At 44.6% G+C, this 21,250-nt stretch overlaps 2 protein-coding genes across 2 annotated transcripts; both read right to left on the bottom strand.

The window, feature by feature from the left end:
- Positions 1–789: 789 nt before the first annotated feature.
- LOC133888199 (scarecrow-like protein 27) lies at positions 790–3,833 on the bottom strand. Its single transcript, XM_062328350.1, has one exon. The coding sequence runs from the start codon at positions 3,376–3,378 to the stop codon at positions 1,264–1,266; it is 2,115 nt and encodes a 704-aa protein (XP_062184334.1). The 5' UTR covers positions 3,379–3,833; the 3' UTR covers positions 790–1,263.
- A 15,696-nt stretch (positions 3,834–19,529) lies between these two features.
- LOC133888777 (14 kDa proline-rich protein DC2.15-like) lies at positions 19,530–20,321 on the bottom strand. Its single transcript, XM_062329138.1, has one exon. The coding sequence runs from the start codon at positions 20,223–20,225 to the stop codon at positions 19,830–19,832; it is 396 nt and encodes a 131-aa protein (XP_062185122.1). The 5' UTR covers positions 20,226–20,321; the 3' UTR covers positions 19,530–19,829.
- Positions 20,322–21,250: the final 929 nt, after the last annotated feature.

The following is a 21,250-nucleotide window of genomic DNA, read 5'->3' as shown; positions in this document are numbered from 1 at the left end:
AGAAATGTTTTCAAACACTGATTGAGGAGTTTCGTTTGATCATCGATCTGAGATGGTAAGAAGAGCCCATAAACCGCTAAGTACCTATTAGTTTGAATAATTCTTACCAAAGATTACTTGTAAAGACCCGGTTAGGGATTGTGGATTTTTAATTTCTTATTTTTCTGATTTTTCCTAATTTTTTCTGATTCTTTTTCATTTTCGTGACTTTTTTTTCTAAATAGTCTGCCAAATGTGGAAAACTGCAATCGCGTCAGCAAAACCACTCTCGCATTAGCAAAAAGGGGGATGGATTGGCTGTAACGGTATTTTGTTTGTTTTCGTTACTTTGGCGTTGTACAATGTCGGTTGTGTAGTTCAGGGTTGAAAATCGAACTTTAGTAACAGTTTTGCAGTTCAGGACTGAAAATCGAACTTTAGTAACAGTTCAAGGATGTAAAGTAGACTTTTTCTTTAAATATAAGTTATTTTTAAACTTCTATACACTTTTCTCTCTTTTATTCTCTTTTTATCTTTGTTTAATAAATACTATCACTCTTACAAATAAATGAGTTATTTTTTCCAATACAAAACAAATAAAAGACAATAAGATCATTTGATCTACTTTCTTAACCTTGCGACCTAATCGGATCACGATATGCTTCAACTAAAATTTCAGAGCATAAATTCTACAATTTTTTTTGGTTACGACAACAACACTTGCAGGATGTGGTTTGCACTAGCAAGTAGCAAGCAAAATTGTCTTTATCAAAATATATCATAAATTTATACAATTTGTGGACTACTGGATCAAGGAAGTTAATATATACAATCATTTCAGTTCAAATGTCAGTCTTGCTCCAATTTACCAAGTAAAACGACAAACATCATTGCCACTATGCAACGATCTGGTTTAAAGCACATTCACAGGGGGAAAAAGGGATACGGTGAAGAACTGGCAGACGAACTAAACAGCAGCCAAGAAACACTAATGCTATGCCATAAGGCCATCAAATATGCCAAATTATCCTCTGGCTAACTGAGAAGAGAGCAAGAACAGCGTGGTGAGACCCTAGACCAACACATTACATTATAGAGAGACCACACCGAGATTGCTAAATTCATTAGGCCTAGTTAATAAACAACAGTAGTAAAGCAATCAGAGGTGTGCAACAACCAACACAATAGTTTCTTTGCAATGTTTTAATTGCAAGACAAAATGCATATTACTGGAGTTAAGCATGCCTGCAAATGGTGTAGGAATGATGCACGAGGCAGGTATGATCAGCACCGCCACGCCGAGACGGACACAAGCTCACAGTGCTGCCAGTAGAGTGCTAGACCCACTCCACATTTATCCACATGGAAGCCCCGGACCTGCAACCGCTTCAAGAGGCAGTCAGCCTGTGCCTCCGCAAGGTTGCTGAGAGGCACTGGAGCAAACCCAGCCGATGTGAACATTGTCCGCCAAGCCATTGCTTTTTCAGCTCTATGCCGCCCAAGAACTGCATCCTCCATTCTCGGTTGAATCAGAAACCTCTCAATCTTACTGGCCGCATCCGCATCAGTGCCAGCGGCATCAAGTGAGTCGAGAAGGAACATACAAGACTGGAAGCAATTCATGAAGTGCTGAGAAAATGGGAGGTCACCACGGTCACGGCCATGGTCAATAGCCACCACAATCTTAGGAGCAAGCTGTTTTACCAACTGAAGCAGCATCGGGAGAGGTGGAATACGTGCAGAGCAACCGGCCGGGAGGCTAACTGCAACAACCTCATCAGCTGTAGGAGCAATGAGTTCCGCAGGATCAAATGCATCGAGAATGATGGCACTGAACTCAAATGGAATGCCAAGGTCAGCAGCAAATTGCGAGAGATTGTTCCGAGTAAGATGCAGCTCAAGCGGGTGGTGGGAGGCACTCGAGACGAAGGCTGTGAGCTTCAACATTGTCAGGGAGATACCCCCAGCTCCACGGCGGTGTGCAAGCTCCTGCAAGAATGAAGCCCACTGTCCGCCAACGCCGAGGTCGAAATCAATTATGCGGATACAAGAAGCAGTTGTACAGACGATCTCGTCGAGAAGCGCCTGGGTGGCCGTGAAATTGGCAAACTGTAGCACGGGCGAGAGGTCGGAGAAGGACTTGTATGCGGCGAGCTTGAGGGCGACGTCGAGTGGGGAGGTGAGGCGGGTGGAGCCGTGGTGGCCGCCGGTGAGCGCGAGGAGGAGGGCCTCCTTGAGGTAGGAGGCGGAGCGGAGGAAAGGCTTCCCAATTGGGGGAAGCTGCTGATTGAGCCGCGCCAATATCTCTCGCGCGCCGATGGAGTTGCCGACCTCGGCCGCCTTTGCCGCCGCAGCAAGCTCGTCCAGAAGGTGTTGCTGCTGCAGCGCCGCCCCGGTTGTTTTCATCGCGCTCCGCTGCTGTTGCAGCGAAGGCTGGAGCTGAAAGGGCGCGGTGGTATGCAGTGGTGGGAACGGGAAACATTGCGGCGGCGGCGGTGGCTGGAGCTGGTTTTGGAGGAAGAGGTTGTCGGGCATGGAGTGGTGGCGCTTCAGTGGCGGTGGGAGATGTGTCTGCTGCGGATGGTCGGGGAAGGAGGGGAGCGGCATGAAGAAGGAGGCCGCCGGCGTCGGCTGGTGCTGGTTGTGGAGTAGACTGGGCGACGGCACGCCGCGAAGAGGGGGCTTTATATCGGCACCGTCGTGGAATGGCATGGTTGTCGCCGGCGGCGGCTGAAGCGCCGCCTCGGCCTGGAGGAGGCCGAAAGTGGAAGCGGCTTTGCTGCTGCTGGTGAGCGACCTTGCGCCAGCGGACGACAAGTCGGAGGCGAGCGCGCCGGCGGGGTGATGCTGGGAGAATCCGAGCGGGTCCGAGGCTGGGAACCCAAAGCCGGCGGCATTGCCGAGGAGCTGGTGGTGCTGGAGCTGCGGCGCCAGCGGCTCCATGTCGCCTGGCGCGGCCATGATCCAGTTCAGGAATGTCTGCTCCTGTCCGGCGGCCCCCGCGGCGTCGCTGAGCATGGCGTCCCAGCCCTCCTCCCCGACGAACTCCAGCCCGCCCGGTATCGGCGGCAGCTCACCACCGGTCCACTCCTCCTTCCTCCCGCCCCCGCCCCCGCCGCCGCCACCGTGCTCGCCGGGCGCCGCCCATCTAGTGGCTTCGGCGGCGGCGACGCTGTTCTCCGAAACCGCCGCCACGCCGGTAGAGTCCGCGGCGGCGGCGCCCAGGGACGAAGACAGCGTCGATGTTGAGTACGGCGGGCTCGGGCTCCGTCCGCAGTCCAGCACCGACGTCGGCTCCACCAGTAGCGGTCCTCCGCCGCCGCTCTTCTCCTCCGGCCAAAGCAGCGCTTCGATGCTTCCCGGCCCGTTCCCCTCGGCACTGAAGGGCGCCGCCCTCATCTACCTACTCGCGCATAATAGCGCGCCCTGCCGGCGAGATCTGGAGCGAGAGGCGGTTTTTTCTCGGTGGTGGTGCGCTTGCTTGTGTGCGTGGGCGTGGAACAGGGAGGACAGCGAGCAGGAGCGGTCTGTGCTTGCTGTGCTAGCTAGCTCTCCCGTCTCTTCTCTCTCCTCTCGAGCCCCCTCTCCCTCAGCAGCTCTGCGCTCGGCCTCGTGCTTCCTTGTTTCGTCGGGTGGTGCGGTGCGCTTGCCCCTTCTCTCTCTCTCTCTCTACCACTGCCACGGTCCCTGGATGCGTGCAACATAAAAAAGGTTAAAAAGTGTGCGCCCTGCGCCCTCTCTCTCTCCCCATCCTACCTAGTTTTTGTTTTTCACCTTGCGTTTTTTCTTGCCCCCCTCTATCTCTCCGCCTCGGGTTATCTTATCTGGTTTGGTTTTCCCGCGAACTTAAATCTTGGACCTCGTACGTGGTCATTGGTCCTGGAAGCTTTTGACGGTTGTTTGGTTGCGCCGTGCATATCAGTACCGCAGTTCGTTTAGATGGATGGATGGACGGATCATAGTGGACTCCACCCTGACCATCCGAATGTGTTCATCACTTGTGTTGACGGATCTGAAACTAACTCGGCAAACAAAACAAAACAAAACAAAACCTCGAGGCTTTTCAACCCTCTCCAGTTGCTCGCCGTTTGGAAATTTCGCGTGCCTTGCACAGTTGCATCGTTGCACGCATGATGAGCCATGGGTGATGGGCCGCGGTCCACGGCTCCCATTCACTCCCACCCCGCCCGCCAGGCCAGACCAACGCCGCGCGCGCATCCACCGGCCCGCCCAAACACGCCAACCGTTTGCCTTGCCCGCGCGCCGCGGGATGTCACGCTCAGCCCGTCACGCGTTTGCCCCCAGCAGCCTCGTGCCGCCGACCGCCCATCGGCATCGTACCATCACCCCCGCTCGCGGCGCAGACCGGCAGACGGATCACAAGCAGAGGGCGTTACGTTGCTTCGTGCCGCCGTGCGATCTATCCAAAACACGTTCGGCTGGCGGGTGGTGGCGAGAAGCGGATAACGGGGCGCGCGCCGCGTCGGTGTCTTGTGCAGCGAGGGGTACCACCCCCCTCGTCTAGCGTCCTCGATCGGGGAGGCGGACACTTGAGCTTTCACAGGTTTGGACTTGGACGTCTCGGCAGCCGACATGGTGAGACTCCAGTGACGCGACCGCTGAAACGATGCTTGCTCAGGCTTACACGTTACAAAAACTACGATGTATCGATGCTACCTTCCAGCGTCCGCACGACATCCTTGCATGCCACAAGATTAATTTGCTTCGACATCCATCTGACGAAAGCCGTAGGCCCACATATGACACACGCACACGATATTGATAGTTGCAAACTTTGTAGCGCTATGATAAAAAAGAAAAATCAAACAAACCAGCGTGGCTCCATTCACACGCTACCTAGTAGTGGCCTAGAAGGTAGGTAGGCACGGCGGCACAAGGACAATTCACAATGCACGTATGACTTGACCGGACACAGCTCCCTGTCCTCTTTTACAGACAGAACGCACAGTACCGTAATTAGTTCTCGTTGCTCACATGCAGTGGATGTATACCAGCCGGAACGAAGTATAGTGCTATAAAATAGATGTCGTTATAAAATATGTATAGTTAAATTTAAAAACTTTAATTACTAATATTTATAAAATTATTAGGATTTAATATATAAAAATTATAGTAATGAGTTTATCATAAAAATACTTTAACATCATGTAATTTTTATCAAAAGGTATTGATCAAAAGTAATAATCAAACGTGTTTATTGAAGACCGTATCGATGTCTTGTATAATAAGACCATCTCCACCATATTTCTTTCATTTCGTTCTCTTTTGGATTCTCTTCCTCGTTCTCATTCTTTTTATTTTTTCTCATCTCCAACAGCTCCTTCGAGAGGAATCGTGAAGGGAAAGGAGAGATAATCCCGTCCTGAAGGGAATGAACTTGGGAATCCTTTCGTGACAGAAACCGAGAAGGAAAACCGTTGAAGTGCTGAAGGGACGAAAATCTCATCGTGAAGAACTTCTGGCGTCTAAAGGGAAAACGTTAGAGATGGTCTAAGTAAAAAAGAACGAAGGTAGCAGTACAATAGTAACAGACAAGTCTTACCAGAATTAAATAAGCGACCACCTATCGGTGCAATATGTAGCAGTGTTGCATTAAAAGCAAAAGAAAGATTTTTTAAGGGTACAACTAGCACGTGCACTACATATACACCCTATACTTGTATCATATGCACGTACACATATGCGCGTCTATACATATGTTAGGATAAAATTATGAGGCATGAGGATTCTAGTGCGTGGAAACACGAAGTAGCACTGAACACACATGCATGTGTATACTAGACTAACCTGAACTAATCTCAAACGCTACAACTTATAGGATCGAGAGTGACGACTACAGGGGGTGAATAGGCGCATCAACATTTTCTTATGAAATAAATACCCTTCTCCTATTTTGATCATCCAACGCATCTCAAACTTTGAGCGAAAGAAAAATACTCAGAGAGACAAAGCAAGATGGAAAGTTTCAAAGAAATATAACTTCATGGATGAAATATGAACCATATATTTCATTCAAGACCATTTCATATGTCATTGTGTCCAAAAACTCATAACTTTGAAGAAGGACAAAATAAAGACAATATCACCGGACAAGTAAACTATCCAAGATGATAATCTAGATACAAGGAAATTTAAGACCCCATCACATATACATATGTATATGAATTATATGCATCTAGCATAAAAAAGAACAACCTTCTAAGATGTTGAAATTTCAGCCCAAAAGGAAAAACAAAAATCAACAACAAAACAGTGAGAATTTGTAAACTTGTAAGGAAACCAATAGAAGAAAACTAGAAAGAGAGTAACTCAAGCATATGCAAAAATATAAACTTCATTGCTCAAAAGGATTAGTCCTATTTTAGATGGATTGCAAAGATTTTTCTCAAAACTCTCACTTATTATATAAGCTAAGCACTCATGATACTCTCCTCTAAAATCTTAGCATAATGCTCTCATAAGGTGGCACAAGAGGCTTAAATAGCCAATTCAAGTCTTCCCATACCCTACCTCTCTATTTATAGACCTAAGAAACTTGACTCATAAATTTTCTAGTTTTTCCCAAAATACACATATCTTATAGTACACTCCTACCTACGACCGAGCGTATTTTGGTTTATTTTCTTCTCTATTCATCGAACAGCTGCAGCGTTCTCATGACTTAGCTTCATCTCGACGCAAGCTTCGCTATGACGCCACGTGGACCTCCATTCCTTCCATGGTTTTGAGGCAAACCTCAAAACCCTAACACGCTTCTCAAAGCGTGACTAGTCACCACTTGCTTTGCCTCAAGCAAGTGCTCTGATGTCGACGCGTGTCCTCCATCTTGCAATCTTGACCACTAACAAGTCTCTCCCGCTTCTGATCCCTCGGGCCACCTTACTACTTGCACTGGCACCCCCTTCGCTTGACTTTGTCAACACGTCGTTTTTATCAACCTTCATCCCATGTCTTGCTTGACCTCCACGTGTACCACTAGGATCACATTCGATTTTGTTCGACCTCCTTGATCGTCTGGTATCAAGCACCCCATTTAGCCCCAATCACCCGCCGTCGACCGTCAAATTGCAACCACCATCTATACACTATGAGACAAGCAAACATGTTTCTCCAAACTATCTATAGATTAGTCAAAATCTAAATGCACAATTCAAAGCTTATCCAGAAAAATCAAGAACACTTTTTAACAAGTTCAAGCTCATTTTACCAAAAATCAACAGTTTTTACTTTCACTAGGAAATGTTATGGTGTTCTTATTTCCTTAACATCAGACTATCCGGTGAGCATTTTACCAAAAGTCAATAGTTTTTACTTCTTTGAAAATAAGGTCCGGTGAAAGCCTCCGGTGTTCACAACGCAAACAACGGATCATCCGGTGTTCAAAGCTCCATTTTCCTTCTTCTCTACCAGAAATAGTCCGATGTTCACATCTTTAAAGCACCGAACCATCCGGTGAGCTTTCTAATTGAAGTCGCAAATTTTTACTTCATTTTTTGGATTTTCAGTGTTCAGTACTGGATCATCCAGTGATACCATTATTCTTAGTGCTAGATCATTAGATGGAAGATAAAAAAACTGTCTCTGAAGTTAAAACTCTGGATCTGAGGTAAAATCATCAAATCAACTTAAACAATCTTGTCAACCATTAATCATAAATAATCCAAAACCTATTTTAACTTAGTTTCTAACAACTACTGAGAAAAAAACCACGTGAGCATCCACGTTGATCTCCTCGAACGCGAGCGGACTGAGCGCACTCTAGCTCTGCCATCAGAGCTGACGCTCGGTCTCAGTAAAGGAAAAGGTTGGTCAAAGGAAGTGCTAACAATTTGTGCTAGTTTGTCCCCAGCTGTCTAAGCATGTAACTCATTCTTGCGGTTTTTTTAACGCACAATTCTAAAAACGGAAGAATAGAAAAAATCGTAGGATTAGAGGTACCTACCACTTGCAATCCTACGTAAATTCATAATGTAGGAAAGTTTTCAGTGCAATGTTTAGATGCAACACGAAATTGAATAGAGAGGTAGTGACAAAGGAAAATTTCCATGATGTCTAACCTCTCGCATATATTCCTTTAGAATTGGACGACAGGAAAGCAATCTGTAGGAATTTTTCTTTCATTTACTATGATCCAAAGGGCCATATAGGAAAAATTCCTTAGTAACTAGAATCCTACATAAATCCTTTGGAAATTCTCCATTCCATAGAGAGGCATGCACCTTGCTACAGCTGTTTGTTCTTCATTAGATTACATCAGGTTAGTTAAACTTTTTTTAGACAATAGAAAATAAGTCCTAGCCTTTTTTATCATGTGGTGCATACAACCATAATTTATTATTACATCATCTCAACTCATAGCTGAATATTGAAGGAAATGCAAGCCTAAAAGATCATAGGGATATAAATCATCAATTACAGAGTCTAGTACTTAAACCGTCACCCATTCTTAACGAAAAATTACATGACTACCATATCTAATGCTTGGCACATCATGCTTATATTTTCTATCTCATTTTCCTACTTATCAATCTCCAGAATCTCAGTTAATAAATACTAAAAAGTGATGACATAAAAATAATTATTGTTTTCTTATAAAGATAATATCATTACGACATAGTTAAATTATATTAAAAAAAGACAGCCACCGCATTAATTAAACCTTGACTTAGACTAGTATCACTAATTTAGATGCGTCGCGTCTATTATCCGTTAGTTAGGCCCTTGTCAGTCTAACTTTCGTTTTTATAGAGTCCTTTTGAGCGGTGCCTGCAAACTGTAGCCAGCCAAGGGAACGCTGTTAGGCCTATGTCGGTCTAAGGGTCTATTGGTTTCTGATTCCAGCTTCTTTGAAAAGCTATGTTGGTTTTTCTGAAAAACTGTTTTTAAATTTTAGCTGTTGAATTTTATAATAATTTTTTAGCTTCTCAACACACTACTTCAAAAAAAATTACTCTCAGCTAGTTTCTCAGATTCTAGTTCACTTTCTCAGAAACAAACTTCTGACTTCTCCAAAAATTATTTTTCAACAAATCTATTTATTTGGACTTTTAGCTTCTAACAGAAGAAAAAACAAAAGCAGTCCGAAACAAATGGTCCATAACTTTCCTTCAAGTGCCCTTTTCTTCAGGGCCTGCTGGGATTTACTCTGTCCCAACCTGAAGATCTGTGCATAACTTGCAAACATGCATGGCTAGATTCATTTTCTCGATGCTCATATCGTAACTATTTTGACTTTATACTACATATGCAGGTAGACAGTATAGGCCATGCTCTACTGTTGTTTGCTGTCAACTTTTTTTGAATTCGTATAAAAATTGGAATAATATACAACACCATCTATGCATGTAGACCCACTCACTATCTACCGTACAAAATTTGTACTGCGAGTCTGTTGTATGAGAAGCTCGACCAACCATCTTCATCGGGCGACGAGATCCTCTGATGTTGTGCATTAGTCACTGACCTATGAATCCCTACACACCTAGGTCTATGTGCAGTGACCACTGCCCTCTGATGTAACGTCAGAGGAAATTCTTCCCTTCACCGGCCAGACGTGGAGTCGCCACTCGATTCATTGTATGCATCATTTTCAGGAACCAAGTTGACAAGAATTGGCTGGATCATTAGGTCAGGACATCTCCTTATGACCTTATCATTTGTGTCAGCAATGATGGGGGATTGGTACTTGGCATTAGTTCCGAGGTTAGATTTTCCTTCGATTTGTCTTCGCTCCCATTGGCACTTGGCAGTTGGCACGTGTTATAACGGAAAGATGGGGCTAAGTTAACTCGGCAACCGTAAGATGGCGTGATAACACCTCACAGTCAGAGACGAGTGTGTAGCTACTTAGGACTTGAACCCAAATGAACAGCTTTCAACATTTGAACCCTAACCACCTCAGGTACGCTCAATTCGCATGTGTAGCTGCTTACAGTTGTTGTTTTAAAATGGGCTGTTTACAACTTCTCCTGATTTAACCGGGCCGGGCTGACTGATTTTTAGCCCGGTACTGGAATCGCGCGTACGATGTGGTCTCTTTGTTGGGTCTAAATTCAATGGGGCATTTTGACGAAGAGCACGTCGAGGTACGTTCTCTTTCACAAGAAAAGGGTATCCGCACGTAATGGTTCAATCAACCGTGTCAAGGTGTGGCAGAGTCGCCAGGCCAGGCGTATGTGTACGCGTGCGTACAAATATGTACACGTAGGAAGGTAGGCATGCCGTGGGGGCAAACGGAGCCGGGGAGCGGTGGAACGCGGTTGGATGGCCGCCAGCGCGCGACACGGGCTCTCGTGCGGCACCTTTTCCCGACATCTCCACGCCCGACGCCCACCACGCACGTTGCCAAGCAGAACCTCCCCTTCCCATGGCACCCGGCGCAAATCCCCGCGCAAATCGTTGGGTTTTCCACTGGCGTAGCCCGAAACAGTGGCCACCGGGTGCTCGGATGGCTGCGCCTGCGTGGTGATCCAGTAACGGAAAACAGTGGATCGCTAGCGCACTCCCTGTAATAATTGGGACGCACAGATAGCCACAGCCCATAGGCACAGACCATGCAGCGCGAGAAGTAAAAAATTACTGCAGTATAGTAATCTCACGAAGGGCCTTGTTCGGTTGGGCTGGGAACAGATGGGATCGCGGCACTACCCCGGAGTTTTTTTTTATATTTTCTAACATAAAAATTTATTTAAATATATTTTGAATAAGAAAACTTAAAAAATAGACGCCTACCGTCCTCTCACGAGACGGTTATGTTCTTACCGTCCTAAGAAGATAATAAACAGTTCATCTACAACCATAGACTCTTACCGCTCTTTTATAAGGTAGGTAGGCCTTACAGGCCTGGGCCTCCGAGGGCCCCAGTGCATGAACAGTATTGGTTCAATTTCCACTCCTACCTTCTCTATTTAAAACAATGATGTTCTATTGCTCTAAAAATTCTAAAGCTTTTTTACATGTTGCATAATCCATTTGCAACCCGTTTTAATTGAATTCAACCAAAAAATCCTATGTAGAATTTAAACTAAAATCCTCAAAAATGTCTACTTTTATAGCTTCTAGCAATTGTTAGGGCCTCAAATAAATTTTAAAAACTAGTAAAATTCACTAATATTCTTCTTATGTGATGCGATAATTTCTAAAATTATTTTCAGCCCTATATTATATGGTAAAAAAGTGGATTCCTTTGTAATGCACCATTTATATGTATTTTTATAATTTCATGTGATATTCTTCTTTTAACTTGATTTGAATTAAAACATATATAAACCTAGTGCTAAAAATAATTTTAGAAATTATCACATCACATAAGAAGAATATTAGTGAATTTTATCATATTTTTAGAAATTTATTTGAGGCCCTAACACTTGCTAGAAGTTATAAAAGTAGCCTTATTTAGAGAATTTTAGTTTAAATTATACACCGGATTTTTGGGTGAATTCAATTAAAATGGGTTGGACATGAATTATGGAACATGTACAAAAGGTTTTAGAATTTTTGGAGCAACAGAACATCACTGTTTTGAACACAGAAGATAGGAGAAGAAATTGAACTTTAGAGTATTGTTCACCGCGAGTAAGGCCTACCCGCCCCATGAGGGCAGTAGGCGTCTATTTCCGTAAATTTTTCATCCGAGATATATTTAAATAAATTTTTATGTTAAAAAATATAAAAATAAAAAACTCATGGACCCCGTGGATCAGCCTGACGCGAAAACATTCCTGACCCAATGTTTTTTATGTCTTCATTTAAGCCCGTTCGGGATTGTAAACTGGTCCATCCCGTTGTTTCCCTCTCCCTCTAGCCCGGGAAAAAACATCAACTCTGGAGGTGAGGAAAAAAGTCCTCAGATGCAAGTGATGTGGCGATGCGACTCAGAGGCGGCGCTGCAACGGCGACGCAACGGTCTCCCCTCTGGCATCCATCCCCTCCGGTGGCCACCTTCTCGCCGGAAACCGTGTCACCCTCCTCTTACTTCCTCTCTGCTCTCACCTGCTAGGGTTCCCTCGTGTCCGGTTCTTGATTTGCGTCCTAGGGTTCTTGATTCGGCACATCAATCGATTCTCATCTCCAAATCACCCTGTGTCCGAGCTGTCTACCGCTAATTGTTTACCACCTCCCTTAATCACCCTCGAGCCAACACCGACACCGTGTGTCCGCTCTGCTTTTCTAATCACACGATTCTCATCTCCAAATCACCCCGCGTCCTTGACCGAAATAGAGAAATGGAAGATATGGCTCATGAGGCCAATAAGTACCGCGTTCTTTTTTCACAGAAGTACATCTAGGATAATAGTATACATTTTCTTAATTTAGCTGGTTATTTTCAGAAATAAGCCTTGCTACTTCTTGTCCTCCATTATGGCAATTCAGTTGTCATTACACTGATATTTTGGTGTCCAATGATCTAAATAGGTATGGTGGTCTGTTATGTACTATGGAGAAATAGTTATCTGTTGTAAGGAATACATTCTTACCGACAAATCTTTTAGATTAGAAACCAGTTTCTCTATACTACGGGGCATCCGTTGTTTGCTAGAAGAAGTATGTGTGTAATAGACCACCATACTAGTTTAGATCATTGGACACCAAAGTATCAGTGCAACGACAACTGAAATAGTTATTTGTTGTAAGGAATACTTTCTTATCGACAAATCTCTTAGATTACAAACCAGTTTTTGTGTACTACGGGGCTTACGTTGTTTGCTAGAAGACGTATGTCTTTATTGACAAATCTTTTCTTTATAGAACTGTAAGAAAGAGGTACTGTTTTTTGTTATTAAATTTAAGGCAGCTATTTGTGATGGGCAGTAGGCTATGATTCACCAATCTCAAATAGTGTATAAAAATACCAAAAAGGAAAAGTTTGTTTGTAGAATCGAGAGTGGCGACTAGAGAGGGGTAAATTGGCGTCACAATAAATTTCTTGTGACATTGATGTCCTTTTCCTATTTGATCACCCAACACACCTCTAAAAGAGAATCATAACAGAACACAAAACAAATATACAGCAGAAAAACTACACCTACCCAGAAAGTCTGGAGACTCCGGAGATGGGATCGGAGAGTCCGGAGTTTCTGAGAGTTCAGAGATTCCGAGAAAGATCAAAAACCAAACTTGAAGATTCAACAAAAGATAGGTCTCATAGTTGAAATCGTACACTAAAATTTTAGCCAAAAAAGAAAAACAAAAATCAACACTGAAAAGGAAAGCCTTGCACAAAAGGTAAGAGAACTAATAGAGGGAAACAAGAAGGAGGGGAATTAGACCATATGTAACAAAATAAAGTTTATTACTCAAAGAGATCAACCTTATTTTAGACAGATTACAAATATTTTTCTCTTAAAACTCTCACCTATTACATAGGCTAAGCACTCATCATCCTCTTCTCTAAAATCCTAGTACAATGCTCTCATGTGGCTGGCACAAGGGGCTCCAATGACTGGTTCAAGGCTCTCTCCAGCCTTACCCCTCTATTTATAGGCCTAGACAACTTGACCCATAAGTTTTCTAACTTTTTTCCAAAATACGTCTCTCATGTAATACACTTATACCTACCACCGAGGATATTTTGATCCATTTTCTTCTCAATTCATCAAACGGTCGTAGCGCCTTCACGATTTAGCTTCACGACTTAGCTTAACCTCGACACAAGCTTCACGATGGTGCCACATACTCCTTTAGTCTTTTTACGGTTTTGAGGCCAAATCGCCAAACCCTCTGCACACTTCTTAAAACATAACACGTCACTTGCTTACACATTAAGCAAGTGCTCTGATGTTAACGTATGTACTCCATCTTGCGATCCTGACCGCTGGCAATCTCTCCCGCTCCCGATCCCTTGGGTCACCTTGTAACTTACACCAGCATCTCTTTCGCTTAACTTTAGCAACACGTCATCTTCATCTATCTTCCAAGGTTTGCTTGACCTCCACATGTACCGCTAGGATCACCCTTTACTCCGCCTGGCCTCCTTGATCATCCATCACCAAGCACCCCACTTGACCCTGATCACCCGCTGTCGATCGTCAAGTTGTATCCATCACTTGCACACCATGAGACAAGTAAACACATATCTCTAACTCCATATGTAGTTAGTACATAATCAAAATGCTCAATTGAAAACTCAAATCAACTTAGACACATTCCAATTGAAATTCAAATTCTGCTCAACTGCGAACTCTCCGAAGAAAAGAGCGGACACTCCACAAAAATGCGGACTCTCTGAGAAAATGTGTGGACTCTCCGCACATCCTAGTTCACTTTAAAACTATGGACTGTTCGAAGAATTTTGTGGACTCCACAAAAGTGCGGACTCTCCGAGAAAATGTACGGACTCTCAACACATCCCAGTTCACTTCAAAACTGCGGACCATCTGATGAATTTTGCAGACTCTCTGCACAACCCAGGCAATCTGAAACTCGATAAACCAAATCGACAACCTTATCAATCACTCATCACATATAATCCAAGGTACATTTCGACTTGGTTTCTCAATCTTCCCCTTGATGAGTGCATTGACAACACCTCGAAGCACAAAGATTTGGGTTTGAAAAGATGAAGCACATCCAAGTGACCAAAACTTGAAAAAGAGCAAAAATATGTCACTTGGCATAAGAATGATTGTAAAAGGCCGAAGAGAGGAAAAGACAAGTCAAAACCTCAAAAGAGCAAGAAAAACTCAAAAACAAATGCTCCTCTTTGATGATTGCACATTTTTTATTTTTTATCATTTCTAGATAAATGCAATTTTCTTCCCCTTTGTTGGATGTTTGTGCATAATATCTTTGGGTATATTTTCTGCCCCTTTGGCAAAGCAAATATTAAAGATACAAGACAATGCCAAAGATGTGTAAATAAAATGCAAGGGCACACAAAGTCTCGAAGTGAGTTCATGTCACAAGCACCGTGAGAGAAATAAGTTTTGATCATGTTGTTTAATTGAAAAAACTTAAAAAAAACAACACCTTGGCGGTGATTTGGAAACCAGGGGTTCCCGAGTCCTGAGGCCAGGACAGCGCAATGCCACGTGGTGCCATCCCTCGGGGACCATGTCCCCGAGAGCCGAGAAGATCCAGTTCCGGGAAGGGTGCTCACGACCATGAACAGTTAGCCTCCGAGTACCCGGAGTTCCCCGAGGACCCGAGAAGAGCCAGTTCCGGGAGCGGTGCTCGGGGCTATGAACAGTTGGCCCCCGAGTTCCCCGAAGACCCGAGAAGAGACAAGTCCGGGAGAGGGTGCTCGGGGCTATGAACAGTTGGTCCCCGAGCGTCCAGAGTTCCCTGAGGACCTAAAAAGCCCCTTGCCGGTGGACCCCACAAGGGCTTCACGGTGAGGTGTCAATCGGTGGGAAGCCCGATGCTGCATTTAAGAGGGAGCGTGGCCAGTCACGTCCAACCACTCCCCCCCCCCACGCCTGTCGTACTGAGTACGTCAGTCCCTGCCACCGCCTGGCAGGAAGGCGTGGGGACATTTAATACGACGGGTCCCATCGCACGTCACCCTGTGGGGCCCATAAAGGAAACGGCTTGGAGATATCGTCGCTGGGCTCGGGGCGTATCGCCTGCCATCCTGCCGCGTCAGACCATGTCAGGTCTGCTCTAACCGGACGTGCATGCGGGGATGTTCAACGGCTGGCCAGTGGGCCCCTTGCACCTACTAAAGTTGGGGCGTAATGGGCGACGGGACCGGCCGGAGGGCGCATTTTCAACCCCTGTAATATCAAACTGTCGACCCATAATGGTTGCTTTCCATTTATGACTTACATGGACTCGTGCCCCCGTTTTTGGGCAAGCTGAGCCTCCCCCCGGTAGGATAAAAGAGGGAGGGAGCACTTTGGAGGAAGACAAGCTTCAGCGAGAGGCTAACTTGGGACAGATAGAAGTTAGAATTAAGACCGAAGCTCAAGACTTAGGGTAAAAAATCTTGTAACACAGAGATTCAGAGAAAGGCATTTCAAGAGCATTAATAGCACATCATGCACACAGGAGTTTACGCTCCGTGCGGTCCGAACCTGTCTAAAATCCCTGGAGCATTTACTCCTACTAGCCGACGATCATCCGTCCCGTCTAGATCTCATACATTCGCATTAAATCCACGTACGAGGTAGATCCAGAATCAGCCCTCGGCTGAATCTCAAAGGGGGTCCCTCAGGATCCCCGCTTATGGTGTTCATCCATCGACACACCTGATCATTAGCATCCGCCCTATTATTTTGCAGTAACATTCTCGTGAAATGCAGGCATGTGAGGATGATCTGGATTTGTTTCACGAAAATTTTAGTGTCACACCGGGAATAAGTTACAGCTCAGAACAACACTAGTGACCAAGATTGCTGCATTGGTGGATGCATGTTGATGTTTGTTCTCGCTTGATGGTTGGTCATAGTTTAAATTAGCATCTTGGCATATGGTTTGGCTGCTATCTACCTCGTAACATGCACAAATGCTAAATAAATGGATTTAAGAATGTTGAGGTGATCAGGGAGGAGAAGAGAGGTATCATGAGACGTAGGACCTCCAAGTTGCTTTTAAGTTCCTCCATTACGTTTTACTACTATACGAAGGGACCAAAGATAATTGTGGTTGATTTGTGAGCAATTCAAAGTCTTTAATTTATTTCATAGAGATGCATAGACATGCAACAATCACTACAAGTTTTTTTTTACGACGGCTATTATTTGCTAGTGGCCTACAATTTGTAATATTAATGGTTAAGTATTTACCATACTGTGGTAAGTTGGTTGGTGATTATGCTGTTAGTATTTGTTAGTATCACTACTATAGAACTGAGCTTATATACCGGCTCATTACTGTCGGTTCCTCATGAGTCAAGAAGATGGTCTAGATGAGCTCTCTCTAGCTATCCAAACAAAATTCCTTTTTTTCTCTCTATTTACTCATTTGCCATTTCTTCATTATTTAGGATAAGTCAAATATGGATTTTCTCCCAACAACAAGTAAGTTTTTAGCAGGAGCCTTTTGAGCTCAAATAAACTGAAATTTCCAAAGTTAATCCTATATTTAGCATTTTAACTCAAACTATTTCCTAAAAAATCAAAGTTGATCTTATCCCTATAGAGACCTAGGTAAATCTTCAAAGTTGATCCTAATGAACCATACGAATAAATTTATAAGTTTATAATATAGAAACTTTAGGTATGAGCATATTTGTTTTGATTTTTAATGAATTATAAAAAATAGTCATGATATTTAGGTATGTAGCAAGATCCATTTGTATTTTTTATATTTTATTTAATAGCAACCTCCAATATAGAAACTTTAGGTACGAGTGTATTTATTTTTTATTTTTTCTTAATGAGTCCTAGATAAGGGTTGAATAATAAAGAAAATTTTTAGGGATGACACCAACAAATACTCATTAGAAGTGGACGCGAAAGCATACAAAACGCGGCTCCTCCAACCCGGGTCAATTGCCGGTTGGAGATGGCGAGGTAATTTATTTGTTGGTGATCGTAAAATCTTCTAGATATTTTGAATTGGATTTACAATAATGATATAATTGTAGATGGACAGAAGATGGATGTATGATGCGATCCGTGTGAGTGCAGAGTGCAAGAACGGCGTGGAGGATTTCCTGGTAGCAGCCACGACGTATAAGTCAAATACACAGTCTCAATACATGTGCTGTCTATGCGTCGATTATGTGAACAAGAAGCGGTTCTCCACCACCCAGCAGATACATTCCCACTTGATGCCAAGGGGCTTTATGCCTGACTATACCCGTTGGAACGAGCACAGTGAAGCTGAGATCGTACATGAAGGGTAATACATTGGAAGAGAAGATGAAGACATGTGCACCGATATGCCGATCGACGAATACATCGATATGCCACCTGTCGGAGATACGTTGACCGATGATGATCTGGAGAAGATGTTGCACGATGCGGAGTGAAACTTCACCAATGAAAGAGAATTTCAAAAGTTCCAGTGTATGATAGAGAATTTTAAAACATCATTGTTCCCGGGCTGTAGGAAGGAGCACACAAAGTTATATACCGTGCTTTCACTGCTGCAATTGAAGGCAAATAACGGGTGGTCTGATACAAGCTTAACAGAGTTGTTACTGTTATTGAAGAAATTGCTTCCAAAAGAAAATATGCTGCGAGAAAACACTTACTAGGCCGAGCCGGTTGTGTGCCCATTGGTGTTGGAAGTATAGAAAATACATGCATGTCCAAATGATTGCATGTTGTATTGCAGAGAGCATGCAGACTTGCAAGCGTGTCTCATATGTGATGCAGCACGGTACAAGTGTGACGGTGATGATATCGATGGTGAAGGAAAGAATAAAAGGCGTCCCGTGAAGGTGATATGGTATTTTCCTATAGTCCCCTGTTTGGTGCGTTTATTCGCGAACAAAAGGTATGTCGAACTGATGTGATGGCACCCCGATGAGCGCAAGGATGATGGAATACTGAGACACCTCGCTGATTCTACGCAGTGGAGAAACATCGATAGAAAATATAAGAAGCCCTCTGCAGAAGATGTGAGGATATAATATTTGGGTTGAGTACGGATGGGATGTAGTCATAGTACTTGGCATGTGACTCTATGTATATACAACCTTCATCCTTAGTTGTGTATGAAGCGGAAGTACATTATGATGCCGGTGTTGATACCAGGGCTGAGGCAACCTGGCAACGATATCGATGTCTAACTGAAACCATTAATGGAAGATCTTGTAATACTGTGAAATGATGGTGTGCAAGTATGGGATGCATACAAACGAGAGAACTTCACCCTACGCGCAATGTTGTTCGTAACAATCTAAGATTGACCAGTCCTTGGCAACCTATCGGGCCAGACTATCAAAGGCTATTGTGCATGCGTGCATTACTTGGATGAAACACAGAGCTTGTGGATGAAGAACTGCCAAAAAATGGTGTACCTACGTCATCGTAAATTTCTTCGCAAGGATCACCCGCACCGCATCAACAAGAGAGATTTTGATGGGAAAGTTGAGACTCAATCACCTCCTAAGCATCGCACCGGGAGATATGAGATGGTAAAGGGACTTAGGGTTATCCTTGGAAAGGGACGCGGGAGTACACCGGTTTCGAAATCTAATCTTAGAGCTCCTATGTTTAAAAAGAATTCTGTCTTTTATGACTTAGCATATTGTTCAAAGTTGCTGAGTTCAAAAAGTTATTTTGTTATATTTTTTTACAGCTGGATTCCTTTCCGAGACATACATTAGAGACCTTAAATAAGGGTGCACGTCCGAGGTCGAACTCTGAACCGGTAAGATCGCGCCCGTACGCCTTGGCTGTGAGCCGTTCATGGGTTCATAGTTCTTGGAGTTCAGTTAAAAGTCTCTCTACTCAATTCAAAGTTGGATGCCCGTGACTTAGGGAAGTGAAGTGCCACTGTGAATTGGAAATAACCTTTTTCATTAACTTTTTCTTGGATTGTATGCATGTGAGTTACGAACAAATATTGTGAAACTAAGGGGAAACTGATGAGTAAAGACAAAAATTGATTTTTCCTACACATCACACAAAGAAAAATAGTGATGAAAATGAAATTTATTCATAGAGTCCGATTTTCGAATAAAATCCAAATAGTACAGGGACACGCCAGGAAACAGTGAGAAACGGAAGCAAATCAAACAGGCAACATTCGTACGTACTTCGCTAATGCATGCATCCATGCATGCATATCGATCCATCCATGCATGCAAACTTTCTACGTATCTAGGTAGTACGTAGCAACCGAGCAGATAAACCTGGAATAAAACAAATTGTAAGCAAAAAAATGGTCTCCAGGCGTGCCGGACTCGTGGCTCGTATACAGATGCATCCGCTAGCTTAGAGGCACTTGAATCCGGTTGGGACGGTCCTGCCGCAGTAGTTGAGGATGAGGCTGAGGTCGATGGGCAGGTTGAGTTTGATGCCGAGGATGTTGCCCTTGATGGCGGTGCAGAGGCACACGGCGGCCTCCAGGTCGACGAGCCCCTTCAGCAGCGGGCAGCATGGCTCCGCGGGGGGCACGCCCACCTTGGCCTTGATCAGGCCCAGCACGTTGGCGCACACCCCCAGTTTCAGCGCGTCGCGGGGGCACCTGCCGAACGCCGCCGGCGTCGGGGTTGGAGTCGACGGGGTGGACGGCGTCGGCGTTGGGCAGTATCCTCCGCAGGCACTGGCCATGGCGAACACGACCAGGTTGACGGCGATGAACAGCGCGATCGAGGCCTTGCCTGCCATTGCTGCACAACAAAAGTTATTTGACCACACGCACAAAGCAGAGAGTGATTAAGCTAGCCCTTAATAACTCGATTGCTACGTGCTTGTGATGGTTTGTGGTGTTGCGGGAGTGATGCATTTATAGGAGAAAGATTGGTGCAATGCTGACTAATTATTGTTGCGCTAACATTCTCGTGAGCATGTATGCATGTGAGGGCGATCTGGATGTGTCTCACGAAAATTTGAGTGGTACACCGGCCGGAAATAAGTTACAACTCAGAACAGCACTAGTGACCAAGATTGCTGCAGTGGTGGATGCATGTTGACGTTTGTTCTCGCTTGATGGTTGATCGTAGTTTAAATTTAGCATCTTGGCATATGGTTTGGCTGCTATGTACCTCGTAACATGCAGAAAGGCTAAATAAATGGATTTAAGAATGCTGAGGTGATCAGGAAGGACAAGAAATGTATCATGAGATGGAGGACGTCCAAGTTGCTTGAGCACTACTTGAAAAATGTTGATCTCTGCCGGTTGTAAAATGCTATCATTGCTAGTTTTGCTTTTGGCAGTGAACACTCGGTAGTGATAATCGAGTGTTATCACTGCCGGGTTCACAATCAGTAGTGAAGCTGTTTCTCAACCAATAAAAAAATAAAGAAATCTGAGCTAGCCTCGTATCAGCCAGAGCTGCTCGAGCAGCACCCGCCGCCACTCTTGAGCAGCACCCGCCATGCTGAGCCCCTGAGTAGCACCCGCCGCACTCCATGGATCCTACCGCCGAATATGAAGATGGACGGGGTTATGGGTCTTCATCACCGGAGACATCGACACGGCGTGGACGAGCTCACGTGGGGGAGGGGCCGCCGCTGTTGACAAGCTCGCAAACACTACAACAGAAATAGTCATCCGTACCGTCCCATCAGTGTCAATTATGATAGAACTGGTACTGATAAAGTATTAGTATCGGTTCATAACTTTTCGCACTCGATCAACGATCGAACTGGGTTGGACCGTCACTGATACACAATATCAGTGCTAGCTTTTG

This window comes from Phragmites australis, chromosome 13, assembly GCF_958298935.1.
Source record: "Phragmites australis chromosome 13, lpPhrAust1.1, whole genome shotgun sequence".
Lineage (NCBI taxonomy): Eukaryota > Viridiplantae > Streptophyta > Magnoliopsida > Poales > Poaceae > Phragmites > Phragmites australis.
Note: the sequence above shows the minus strand (reverse complement) of the source record. Positions and strands in the feature narration are given on the sequence as shown.

Excerpts from the sequence above, each read along its gene's own strand:
- LOC133888199 (XM_062328350.1), bottom strand. The coding sequence starts at position 3,378 with ATGAGGGCGGCGCCCTTCAGTGCCGAGGGGAACGGGCCGGGAAGCATC.
- LOC133888777 (XM_062329138.1), bottom strand. The coding sequence starts at position 20,225 with ATGGCAGGCAAGGCCTCGATCGCGCTGTTCATCGCCGTCAACCTGGTC.